Source organism: Pterocles gutturalis, unplaced genomic scaffold (genome assembly GCF_000699245.1).
Source record: "Pterocles gutturalis isolate BGI_N339 unplaced genomic scaffold, ASM69924v1 scaffold45434, whole genome shotgun sequence".
Taxonomy (NCBI): Eukaryota; Metazoa; Chordata; class Aves; order Pterocliformes; family Pteroclidae; genus Pterocles; species Pterocles gutturalis.
The window spans coordinates 31,203-44,022 of record NW_010137561.1 but is presented as its reverse complement, the minus strand read 5'-3'; the positions used below and the strand labels follow the sequence as shown (position 1 = coordinate 44,022).

The 12,820-nt window shown below is 38.8% G+C and overlaps 1 protein-coding gene across 1 annotated transcript; it reads left to right on the top strand.

Annotated features, from left to right (window-relative positions):
• Positions 1-31: 31 nt before the first annotated feature.
• Positions 32-12,820, top strand: SLC6A19 (solute carrier family 6 (neutral amino acid transporter), member 19; the record flags this gene model as incomplete). The annotated part of the gene is made up of 10 exons (XM_010082642.1): positions 32-167; positions 1,475-1,656; positions 2,425-2,535; positions 3,288-3,400; positions 5,193-5,321; positions 6,866-7,022; positions 7,747-7,951; positions 8,743-8,902; positions 11,187-11,349; positions 12,583-12,820. Coding segments are annotated over 10 exons (1,566 nt in total), but the record flags the coding sequence as incomplete, so codon positions are not given.

Below are 12,820 nucleotides of genomic sequence, written 5' to 3'. Positions count from 1 at the left end.
ATATATATATATTTTTATTTTTTTTTTAGGCATAGCTGCAATGTTTGTGTCCTTCCTGGTGGGTTTATATTATAATACTATTATTGCTTTGGTAATGTGGTATTTCTTCAACTCCTTCCAAGAGCCCCTGCCTTGGAGTAGGTGTCCTCTCAATGACAACAGAACAGGTATATTTTATGAAGCATTTTATTTTTTTGTGCAGTACATTTTTCTGTTTTTAGCAATTAGCCTAACTGGACTTCTTTCTGTAAAACAGCAGCAAAGCATGGCAGTCCTGTCAGGAACATTGTGCTGGTTTAATACTTGTGTTTTGTAAAAATTTACATTATATAAAATGTGATCAATGCTTAATCTTTGAGACAAACTTTGACTTTTTATATGAAACTTCAGGGCTGATTATGACAGATGTGTTCACATACATAATATTCAGAAAGTGCCAGTCTAGCATAAACATTAACATTTTCCAGATTTAGGCAATCTGTTTCATCCATCTCTTCATCAACAGCCCTCTATTAACACACTGAAAAAAAAAAAAAAAAAAAAAAAAAAAAAAAAAGGAGATGCATAATCCGTATGAACCACTTGTATCTCCCAATGTGACAAATGTGACAACAGTCTATAGCCCCTTGGAGACTGCTTGGTGACAGCAGCTTTGTTTTCCATAGTCAGCCCTACATGAAACTGTATGAAGCAGGTTTTTCTGCTTGGTTTGTGAACAGCTCTTCAGAGAGCTTTGCTCCTCTTCTCCCATAATAACTATAAAAAGTCTCATATACGGGCAGGTCAGGAGAGAGTACTGCACAGGTCAGCGCATTGCAAGGAGCTGACAATCCAACTTGAGCTGACAAGACCTTGAACGATGCCCCATGAAACAGAAAGACCAAATATTGCTGATGTGAAGGCAGCATGGGAGGGGAAGAGCCGCCTGGCTGCAGGAAGCTGCGGGCAGGCACCCACACTCCATCAGGCAAGAAAGAGAGAATGTGTGTGGAAAGCCCAAAGCTGTTAGTTTTGGTTTTTTTTCAAGATGAGGTAGGAAGTGTACAATCATCAAAAACATCTACCTAACTGCTTTTCTTCTAGTAAAAAAATATTTTTTCATGTGATGTACATACATTTATGCTCAGAAATCCTCTCTGCGCTTTCTTGGTCAGAAGAGGCTTCTAACCTCATATTTTCATAGGAAAAGAGGAAAATTATAAAGATATTAGAGTCTCTGAGTGACCTTCAAAATTTTATCTGCATGGTTGAATTAGTAGAAATAACAATAAAATCTGTGTTTAAATTCCTGCTAAACAATTCTCTTAAATCTCTCATTTTTCCACAAAACCAGACTCTAAGAATCTGAAGTTTGCCAACAACAAATTCACTGGCATTAGGTGGTATAATTTGCAATACTGGTGTTTATTATTTAACTTCCTTTTTTTCAAGTAGATAAGAGATGTACAGAATGACAACCGTTTTGTGGTTACAGATTACATAGAAGAGTGCGCCAAGAGCTCTCCTGTAGATTATTTCTGGTACAGAGAAACTTTAAACATCTCCACTTCCATTGACGATTCAGGCACTATACAGTGGTGGCTTTTTTTATGTTTAACATGTGCATGGGGTGTACTGTACGTGTGCGTAATCAGAGGAATCGAAACAACAGGAAAGGTACTCTATTTTGGTCTTTTATGAGATTATATTCTTTATGCTGTTGTGATTTCTTGTTCATAAGAGACTTGATCATGCCAGAGAAACTGCCTGTTTCTTGAGTAAAAGCGTGTGTAAAACTTCATGTGTCATCACTGGGGCTGCTTTTTGTAGAAGGAAGCTGAATGAAATGGAATTTTGATTTGATTTATGTGGAGATTTTTATGAGCAATTCAGCTTCCTTGTCCTTATAGGTCCTAGTAAAACATTCTTTAGGTATTACCACCTTAACATTAATATTAACCTTTAATGCACAATGGAGGGACTCTGTCCTTTTGCTATGGCCGTTCTCTTCAAAACTTACATGTACAGATTTATTTGGGTTTGTGCTAGTCCTTAATATTATCTCTCTAAAAGACTGATCAATATTCTGCTGCCCACAGAAGCCCTAAGAGCCCATCCTTGCATCAGCAGCATCAACCTGATTCCAGGGAGTAGATTATTTTTTGTGCTGCTTTTGAATGATCTGAGTTGAATTTCGACAACAACAATTTGCCTTAAATAGAGCACTATAACTGTAAAAATGCTTATTATCTAAATATACTGCACATATGGTTTGTCTTGAACATAGTTTTCTGTAGTATGTTAGTTGTGACTCGTTTGAAACTTTCCATTATTGTTTGTTAGTCAGAGTACCTTGTTTATTCCTCTCTTTTCTTCCCTGCAGTGCTATTTTTATTTAAGTTTTCTGTTTTATTTAAGTGTTTTATTTGCATGCTTCTCGTACAGGCTGTGTACGTAACATCAACTCTTCCGTACATTGTGCTTACCATTTTTCTAATCCGTGGCTTGACGCTGAAAGGATCAACCAATGGAATTGTGTATCTCTTCACCCCTAATGTAAGTCACTACATTGTTTGTCCCTTAGTGAAACTTTATGTAATTAACAACTAATTGAAAATTAGTCTCCTCCATTGGTGCTTTTTTTTAACTATCCCTCAGACACCTTTAAAATCTTGATTCTGGGAGGTGAATCCTTTACATCGGATGTAAAATATATGCACACGTTCTCTCTCTCTCTCCCCCCTCTCCACACCCCTTCAAAATCTGTTATTAAAAATTAAAGGACCATCACAGAGACACGCAATGTGGTGACCATAAGGGAGCCTGTTTTATTTTCCTGTATTCTAGTTAAGGCAAGTCTAACTTTAAAGCACAAATGGTGCAGTTGGGAGTAGAACCCATCTAATCAGTATGGCTGTATGGACAAAAGACCTAAAAGAATGGTTTAACTATAAAACAGCTTTTAAACAAAATTTAGAAGTGTTTCATTTTCCATGAGAAGACCTCTGAATAGTCATTATTAATGCTAAATAATAAACACCTTTTCTGGAAACAGGCATGGCAGCTGTCAGCTATGGAAACTAATTTGTTTATCAATTTTCAAAATGCTTGTAGAAAACCTACAGATAGGTTTTCTTTTCAAGAAGAAAGTAAGTTTGACAAACGTATTGACCTATTTGTTAACATTCTTCAAAAATGGTGAGTTCTACATGGTTAATGTTCTTGTTCTAATTATTGCTTTAAATCCCTCATATTCAGACTAAAGAGCAATGTTGCATATGCTTAAAGCTGTATGTCTGATGCCCCAGGTTACCGAGCTGGCTAACCCAGTGACGTGGCTGGACGCGGGTGCTCAGGTGTTTTACTCTTTCTCCCTGGCCTTTGGAGGCCTCATTTCATTCTCCAGTTACAACTCTATTCAGTAAGTAGCCAGGCAAAAGACAAATTTTATATGAATATTTCATTCTTGCAAGTGAAGCATGTCCACGTCTGTGCTGTTGTTACACAGTAACTACTTGGGATCAGGACAAAATCCCCTGAGCCATGTAAGGCAGATCTCTGCCTGATCCTGTCTCTCCCAAGCCAAGATTTCAGATCCCAGTGCTGGCTGACTTCCTGCAGAAAGATGTGGTGGCACAGACTAGAGAGAAGGGGACTGGCCATCACCTACAAGCAGCTGATGAGCAGGAGCTTCCTTTGCAGGAGTGCTCGGCTCATGGTGCTGCCCTTTGTCTCTACACTGTTGGAGCTGGGTGATGGTACACACATTTCAAAGGTATTTACAGACCACAGTTTAAATCTTTAGCTTAGAGATTAGAAGATACATCTAGGAGTTTTGAAATTAAAATTGAGTTCCTTCCTTTATATAGGCGATGGGGTCAGGGAAGAGATAGAGTACAAACTCCCGTCACCCAGGGAATGACCCAGTCAGCAAATTACAACATGGTGCTATATTCTATACTCACCCTCCCAAAATATGGGACCTCTTGGTGCCTTCCAGTCTGTCAGCCCTGTCCTCTTGAAAGACAAACTGTGCATCATTCTTTGAACCTAATATTTTTGATAAATATCTCCAAATTAAGTTTTGGTTATCTGTTTTGGTAATGCATTCAGAAATTTGTGTTTCAGTTTTGACTCAGTTTCGACCACACCAGCATTTCAGTCACTGATGTAGTTCCCTGCCACCACTCTTGATTTCAGATGTTTTTCAAAAGTTCATGAGTGACTCTGGTTCCAGATGGTTTGGGAGCGTGAGCACCTCAGGAAATACCATGAGGTTTCAACGCCATTGGGTATTCACTCATTCCTAACAAGGAGGAGCTTGAGCATCTTACTTTCTCTGAAGGGAAGAAATATTTTTATCAAGCCTGTCATTGAGAATCTCCTATTACAGTGAAAAAAACTGACACAAGAGTACAGCAAGGAATTTTCATTCAGTGCCTTCCGCCCAAAATAGAGACCTATTTGCAATGCTATAAATGAGGGAAGGTCACAGTGTTGCAGGTCTTGGCTGGACAGGCTTGTCTGTCTTCTCCTCTTGAAGGTGATCAGAAAATTAAATATGACAACATCAAGTTAATCTCAATAGTCCTCTCTTGCCCAAGAGAAATACAATAGCTAGAGCTTTACAGCCTTCTCATAAAACCAATAATTAATTTAATATTGATTCTTTATCTTCTCTCTCATGTGAAAGTCTCCTTCTGGCTCTGAAAATTTTCCATCTTAGCACAGATTCCCTGGGAAGAAGTGCCCACAGCAGAGAGGTCTCTACCAAGCAGCTGAACTTTCACAAGGGACCAGCTTGTCTGTCAAACTTACCTGCGTAATGTTCCATCATATTTCCAAAACTTGAGGGCATTTTGAACCATCTTTTGTCCAACAATCAAACAAAGCTGTTCCCAGGAGGAGACATACATTTTGCCCCTCTTGTTCTACTTTCCATGAGCCAGATGCAGAAGCAACTCAGGCTGTTATTCCTTACAAATAGGATTATTTGGGGGAAAAACCCCAAAACATAGCTATTAAATTGCTTGAGGCACCACGTTGCAATTCACTAAATCTATCTTTAAGATCTGCATTTATATACTCTTAGAGAGCATAGTGATGTACCTAAGTGTCTGTAGACTGCTTTTTTGTTAGTCTTAACAGCCAGTTTTTAGTATTGATTTTGCGAATGTGTTTGAAATCCATTGCTTCTTTTCTTTGAATTGCAGCAATAACTGTGAGAGAGATGCTCTGATTATTTCAGTGGTCAATGGTTTCACATCTGTCTATGCAGCAACCGTCACATATTCCATAATTGGATTCAGAGCCACAGAAAGATATGATGACTGTTTTGACAGGTAAGTTATTGGGAAAAAAAGCCACAGAATATGCAGGTGTTTTGTTGATTGAGGCAGCTTTTTCAGCCTGATGGTGTTGGCTTTATCGTTTCTGAACAATTACAGCTTCTAACCCACATGGTATCAGACCACTCATTACTTCAAAAGATTTAAATCATGCAATATCAGCCCCATAGGGAGTGATAATTATTTGAGCCACCTTATTTCCTACATAGATGTTGCATAAGCAACTGTATTTTACATTATCCCCTGATGTTTTCAAAAAGTAACAAGAGAGGAAGAGAATATTCCATGTTTGAAATTTTTTTCAATCACTTCTTTCAAATATAACTGCAGTTTATGTAATACTTTCTATTTACATAAGGGTTGATTCAGTGTGTGATATATTATTTCACTTAAACATTCTAGAGTATCTATAGTTTTAGAGGTAAATGTGAAAAATTAATCGTTTGCAACAATGGTTGTGAAACACATTCTGAAAGAATGTAAATACTTAACTGGATAAGGTTCTGTGAAAAATTGGATTTTACATTGCATACTTTGAAAACAAACAGAAAAACCCGGCTACTAGGCTGCTGCTGCTGCTAATTCTACTATGGCTGATGTCAAATCCTCAAAGGTCTTCTGACATAGGGGCCAAACTATGTGGTTCTGCCTTGAAAATCACTTGCAGTGAGCCACTGAGAGCACGGTCCATTTTAAGAAAACTCCCCATGACCAGGCCATTCTGACAGTCCTGCGGAGTCCTAGCCACAGCTGGATCACAGTGTAGGCATCTCAGGTACTGCTAGTGACTCTCTGTACTACCTTGGGAAATTACCCAAATTGGATAATTCATTAAATTCTTCTCATTTTAATGCCATTTACATGAAGCTCTACCAACCACTGGAAAATGGTCAAGAAAATTGTCAAGAAACTTTGCAAAAAAAAAAAAAAAACCCAAAAAGTGAAGAACTCCCAACAATCGATGCCTGCAGAGCTGACATATGGCATGAATGTAATGTACCCTGGTCCCTGTGTCAGCTCTGTATCTAGGTTGCCTCCTGGAGAGCTGAAATTCTGAGGTGTCATCAGAGGTACCTAATTTTACTGGAGCAATTCAGACTCCCTTCTAACGAGGGCTGACAGACCCTGTGAGTTCCAGTCAAGTTCCTCCATATTCAGTTGTAAAAGTGCATGATACATAACTGCAGACACCTTACACATTCCCAGAAGCTTTCTAGTTTGGGAACTGGTGCCCAGTCTGCTGTGTAAAGATGGGCACTTAACTTCTGCACAGGTCCCTAGCATTGCTGATCCATTTAGCTGCCACCTGTGCTGTAAAAGACAGTGTCAGACTCACCTTGGAAGAAGAAAGAATTGCCCATGCACAAAAGGGCTGGACTTCCCAATTTCAAAATCTGATCTTGAGCAACAGAAACATTGCTTCCTTTGTATCTTTATAAAAGACATTGTGGTCTTAATAACTTGCTTGATGATGAAAATTAATCCTGAGGATGCTTACAAATAAACAATTTCAAAGTACTTGTGTTTCACTTTTTCAGAAATATTCTTACTCTGACGAATGCATTTGATTTGCCAGAAGGTAATGTAACCCAAGATAACTTTGAACAATGGCAGCAGCTGTGTAACATGACTGATCCAACAATTTTTGCGAGCCTGAAGTTTGAATCCTGTAATCTGGAAAGTTTCCTGAATGATGTAAGTTTAACACCCTGACTCATATCAACGTCATAAATATGGTAGAAACTCATAATAATTTTTTAATTGCCTAATACTTTTTCTTCTGAGGTTGTTGGTTTTTTAATATTTCCACTGATGGACTGCAATTGTCTTGGAATGCCTGTGGACTGAAGAATTACTTTTGTTTTCCCCATTCTGCTTTTTAAGAGATAAACTGTTTAGTTACCCTGAAAAGTACTGGCAATCTGTCAGACTAGTAGCTAAACCCACAAGTGTTCTAGGCTAGCCTCTTGTAGCTGTCAAAATAGCGGCAGGTATTTCTCTGGAGCTGGCTGGTTGCAGCTGTGGTGGGACAAGGTGACTAGGGAAGAGACTCCCAAAGCAAGGAAGCAATTGGAACAAGCCTCGTCCCAATTAGTATGAGTGTGTCACAACACAGAAAGAGTGGACCTTGACACTGGGATGAAAAAAGTTAAAAAAATAATTAAATTCATGCACCTTTTTTTTTGGTTCAAAAAGTCATCAATTACAGATGAAAACAGGTGTCCATAAAATCCCATGAACTAAGTTTGCATTATAATAACAGTAAATATATTGCTTCATTAGGAGGTCTTTGTGGAAACAAAAAGCATAATTATTGTGGTATGATGTAGCATACACCAAGCCTAATGATTCCAATGTAAATGTAAGTGCTGCGTGATGTTAATGAGCCTCATCTTGGAGCTTCTGAAATCTCCCACAGGGAGTCGAAGGAACTGGTCTAGCCTTTATTGTCTTCACTGAAGCTATCACCAAAATGCCTGTCTCACCTTTATGGTCCATCCTCTTCTTCATCATGCTCTTCTGCTTGGGTTTGTCATCCATGTTTGGAAATACGGAAGGTGTGCTTGTACCTTTAGAAGATCTTAAGCTTATACCCCCCAAAGTACCAAAGGAACTTGTTACTGGTAAGTGCCTTTTTAGAGACAAGTGACCTCCCCTGACCCCAGGGAATAGTTTACATGCTGAAAAATCGACCCACCACCCACTTGCTTTCTGATCTGGCATGGTCCTAAGACTCCTAGGTAATCTGCTGAAGGTTTTCTCGTGTCCCCCAGCAGGTCAGCTCCTCTGAGGTTCCTTCTGAGCCTGCAGAGAGCCGTTTACCCCATGGCTTGCCCGTCAGCCTGCTCATGGTGGTTATCATCTCCTCTGTCGGGAAGATGGAGGAGCTGAGTCCTTCATGAGTTGTGGATGCCCCATCCCTGGAGGTGTTCAAGGCCAGGCTGGATGAGGCTTTGAGCAACCTGGTCTAGTGGAGGGTGTCCCTGCCCATGGCAGGGGTTTGGAACTGGATGATCTTTAAGGTCCCTTCCAACCCAAACCATTCTATGGTTCTATGATGCACCCAGGCACGATTTCTCTCAGTGCAACATTATCCCACTGACAAGAAGGAAGAAAACCTGTTTTCTCTCCTTAGCCTTCTCCTGTTGTGTTTGCAGCATCTCCCACCTGTGCAATGTTGGGAGAGTTTTGCCATTTTACCAGAATAAAAGCTGGCCTTGTCAGAGTACCATTAAAAAATAAAGTGGTTACCTTCAGGCTGCAACTGAATTAAAAGTTACTTATAAAGCTTTCTAGCTACTGGGAAGATTTCTTAGGGTGTTTGGGGGGTTGGTTTGTTTTTTTTTTGGGGGTGGTTTTTTTTTTTTTTTTTGCTTTCTTTGCCTAAATGTGCTGTTGTTTGTTTTTTTCACAGGTTTCATTTGTGTGGTGTCTTACTTGATTGCTTTTATTTTTGTGCTGAGGTCTGGTAATTACTGGCTGTCTCTATTTGATAGTTTTGCTGGCTCTATTCCCCTTCTAATAATTGCGTTTTTTGAGATGTTTTCAGTTGTCTACATTTATGGAATAGACAGGTATGAAATCCAAGTTGAACATTACTAGAAACTAGTGCATAAATTGATTAGTTGTGTAGCTGCAATCTTGCTACATCTCAATGTGTATCATTTCTGTTATAGAAATCACGGAGATTATGCAACTGTAGTTTAGCCTTGCTTGTATGATTTAAGATTCTAAAATAGTTCTCAACAAAAAGAAAAGATGCTTTGTTAACAGTGTGTGGGGGGGATTTTTATTTGTACATGAAAGATTTACACCAAAAATAAGTTATAAAAGATAATGCTCCATAACAATGAAATAAAATAAACACATTGCTAAGATATTGCAAGGAAATATTAGGCATTAGCAAGTGCCCTACAGTATAATAATAGAAGTACAAATAATTCTTTATTAAAGTAAACATCAGAATGCACGGCAACAGTTAGAAAATGCCGCTATAGCACATTTACATTTTAAATATGGCAGCATTTGCAAGAAATCCTCTTCAGGATAATTGCATCAAATATTTAATTAGCAGAAGCAAAGTACACACACACTGGCACTGAGCTGAAAGTTTAAAACAGAGGTATATCGCAGGAATTATACTATCCAAACCATGGATTTCCAGGCAGGCTGCAGGTGTTATTTTACAACAGGATGCAAATCCAAGGCTACTGAGATATGCTCTTAGATGATAGATTCAAGACTTTATCAGTTGTAGCAGTGAGTAATTATCCTATCAACTTTCTAGAGATGAAATTAATCAAATTTAACCATCTTTCTGTTTATAATTAACACATAAGAAATATGAAAAGAGTGTGGGGACTTCAGCCACCCATAGGTTTTACTTGAACCCATGCCAGACCCTCCAGCTGTGCTGCTCCTGGCCGTGGGGTGAATGCCCTAGTGGCCTGTCTTCCCATACTTAGAGTTTTACCTGAGGAGGCGTGAATCAACTTAGGTAAATTAGACAAGCAGAGGGAGCATCCTAATGAAAGAAGGTTTATTTTAATTGCTTAAGGACAGAAAAGACTGTGCTGATCACTTTGGCTTCCCTTTGAAATATCAGAACGCTTTACAAAGTCAAATTAAAACTCTTCCCAGGACATAAACATGGGCTGAGGCCATAGAGGGGTGGGGATTGATTCAGAAAAGAACTTCACACCATACTTTTGTGTTCCTGGCTAGTACACATTGCTGTAGCCCTCTTTGAGTACAGAGCTTATCAGGGCTGCCCAAAGGTGGTGTTATCTGCTCCAGACGAGTTTCTGTGACCTTTTTCTGAGAAAGGGTCATTGGTAAAAAGATGGCTCTCCTGCTTGAAGGAGAAACTGTGGGTTATCCATGGCACTCATGTGAACTACACCTGGATGTGCTTTGCAGTAGGAGCATGGGGCCCCATACCATTTTAAGAATAATATCAAAATCTTAGAAGTTAGGAATGAAAAGATGAAATAAATTTATGTAGTAACTGAGACTCAGCTGAATTCTGTGTGTTATTCATAGCTGTAGGACCAACTGAATAGTCCCCTCAGACTTATCCCCACAGGATACACAGGAAAGCCAGACAAGAGGACTGACAAAAGAAGCCCCAAACTTCCAAAATAATTATTTTTTAAGAAGTGTGTGCACATGGTGCTGCATCACATGTAGAGGTCAAAAATTCATTCAGGACTGATGCAGACAGTATCACTCTCAATGCAGGGATTGTTTCCTCTTGTGGAAGAAATTTTGCCCATTGTTCACTGCACACTCTGTGAATAACCCAAATAAGACATTTTAAGGTGTTCTTAACAATGGGTAAAGTTAAATATTGTTTCAGTACTCAACCTGAGAAAACTGGTAGAAATCCGAATTATGCAAACATTATGTATAGAATATAATTTTAAAAAATTACTCCAATTTCCTTTTGCTCTTTTTTAATATTGTGTCATTCCTTTTAATTTATGCAGCTCTGAGATGCTTACAAGAAATCCTGAAACTATACTGCAATATGTTATAGGGAAAGTCTGTCTGCATTGACTCTTTTGTGCTGAAGCTATTTCACATATGCTTCACCAACTTCTTGAAGAAAGTACATTTAGAAAAATAATTTTCCTGACATATTTTTGAGAACTATGATTTAAAAATGTCTAATGTGGTTACAGTGATACCTGCCTTCATATGAACTACTTAGGTCTAACTCCTGATGTTATTACTAACCCTCATTTCACATTGACGTTAGCAAAGTCCTGGCGTAGTTTGAACGTCCCTGTTTATGAGCAGGCATCCTTTGATCCTGACTAGTTTTTACCATCCTGAACTTCCTGTTTTGATTTCTAGGTTTAACAAAGATATTGAATTCATGATTGGACACAAGCCCAATATTTTCTGGCAGATTACCTGGAGAGTTGTCAGTCCTCTCATTATGTTAGTTATTTTCTTCTTTTATTTTGTGGTGAAAGTCAATGAAGAACTGTTCTACAGTGTTTGGGACCCTAGCTATGTAAGTATATAAAACAAAAATATTTATTTAGAATTAGTTTATGTATTCTTCTTTAATGTAAGAGTCATAGTCAGTTATATTCATCTCCCATCTAAAAGAGTTTTCCAGTAAAAAACTCACTACAAGACATGAAGTAATAATAAAAAGTAACACTTAGAAAAGTAAGTCCTAAATTCAGCAGTGATGCCTGCAGCTGGTATATAGTGACACCTGAGTAGCTTTTGGGAAGTGGACAAAACCAAAACATTTGTCCAGTTGTCAGGCAAGACTGAAACAGATGTCAGTTCCCCAGTAGGAATTATAGTAGAACTGGAAATGTCACAACCTTCCCATGTTGACAAAAGACCAAATCTGTGAAGCCATTTTGATATTGCACTTGTTTCTGTGTGCATTCAAAATCGCACAACTGCAGTAGTGCTGCTTACTCATCACTGACAGATGAAACTAATATTAATTAATATTAATATCCAGATTTCTTTTTTCCTCTTCCAAATGTATTGGTATGATTTAAATTATAACTTAGGCAACAAGTTACCTACTTTTCCTTTCCTCCTCTTGCAGAATAAAAAGCTGTATGTAGTACAGAGAAGGGCATACTAGAAAAAATACAGGTCCCATAATTTTCGCTGTCACCCCATCTCTTCCCTGCCTGTCTAGCTCTGCTATTTGTTCTCTGGCCTTATACCAGTTACCATCCTTAAAACAGAAACAGTCATGCAGCACACTTAGTTTGTAAAGATTAATTTTTATTTTCATAAGATAGAGACAGAAAAGGAGAGAAAGGAAGATGGGGAAATGGGACTGCTTTCTTCTCTCCTCCTCAGCAATCGCACTTGCTTCTTAACAATGTTTCAGTCCTCCTGCACGCTTTGATTTCAGACTTCCTATCCAAAAGCCATTTGGCCACCAAGCCCTGGTGGCCTGTGAGCCCGAGTCCTACACGCCTTTGTGGCCAGGAAGTGTATCAGGAGCTGTCCCACCAGTCTCCCTTCCTGGCCCTTGCTTCTTTCACACCATCTTCTTTCCATCACTTTTAAGTAAAAAAATAGTCCAAAACAGCTGAAACTGGAAACCTTTGAGCTGGAAACTGCTGTGGAATTGGCGAATTATTGTGTCATTGTGGCTAGCTACTGTTCTGATTACATTTTTGATCTGTTGAATTATTGAACATGTGCATGTTCCCAGGTATTTGCTCCTCACCACTTTCTGCAACTTGATTGTGTGCTCTTTCAGGAGGAGTTCCCCAAAACACAGAAGGTTGAATATCCCAATTGGGTGTATGCTATTATTGTAATCCTCGCTGGAGTGCCTAGTTTGGTCATCCCTGCCTTTGCCATCTACAAAGCCATCAGAAATTGCTGTCATAAAAAAAACGATCATATGGGCCTTATGAGCTCCACATCTGAGACTTCTGTTAATGGAAACTTAAAGTATCCACTATAAAACCATTTTTAAAAATGTGAAAGAATGC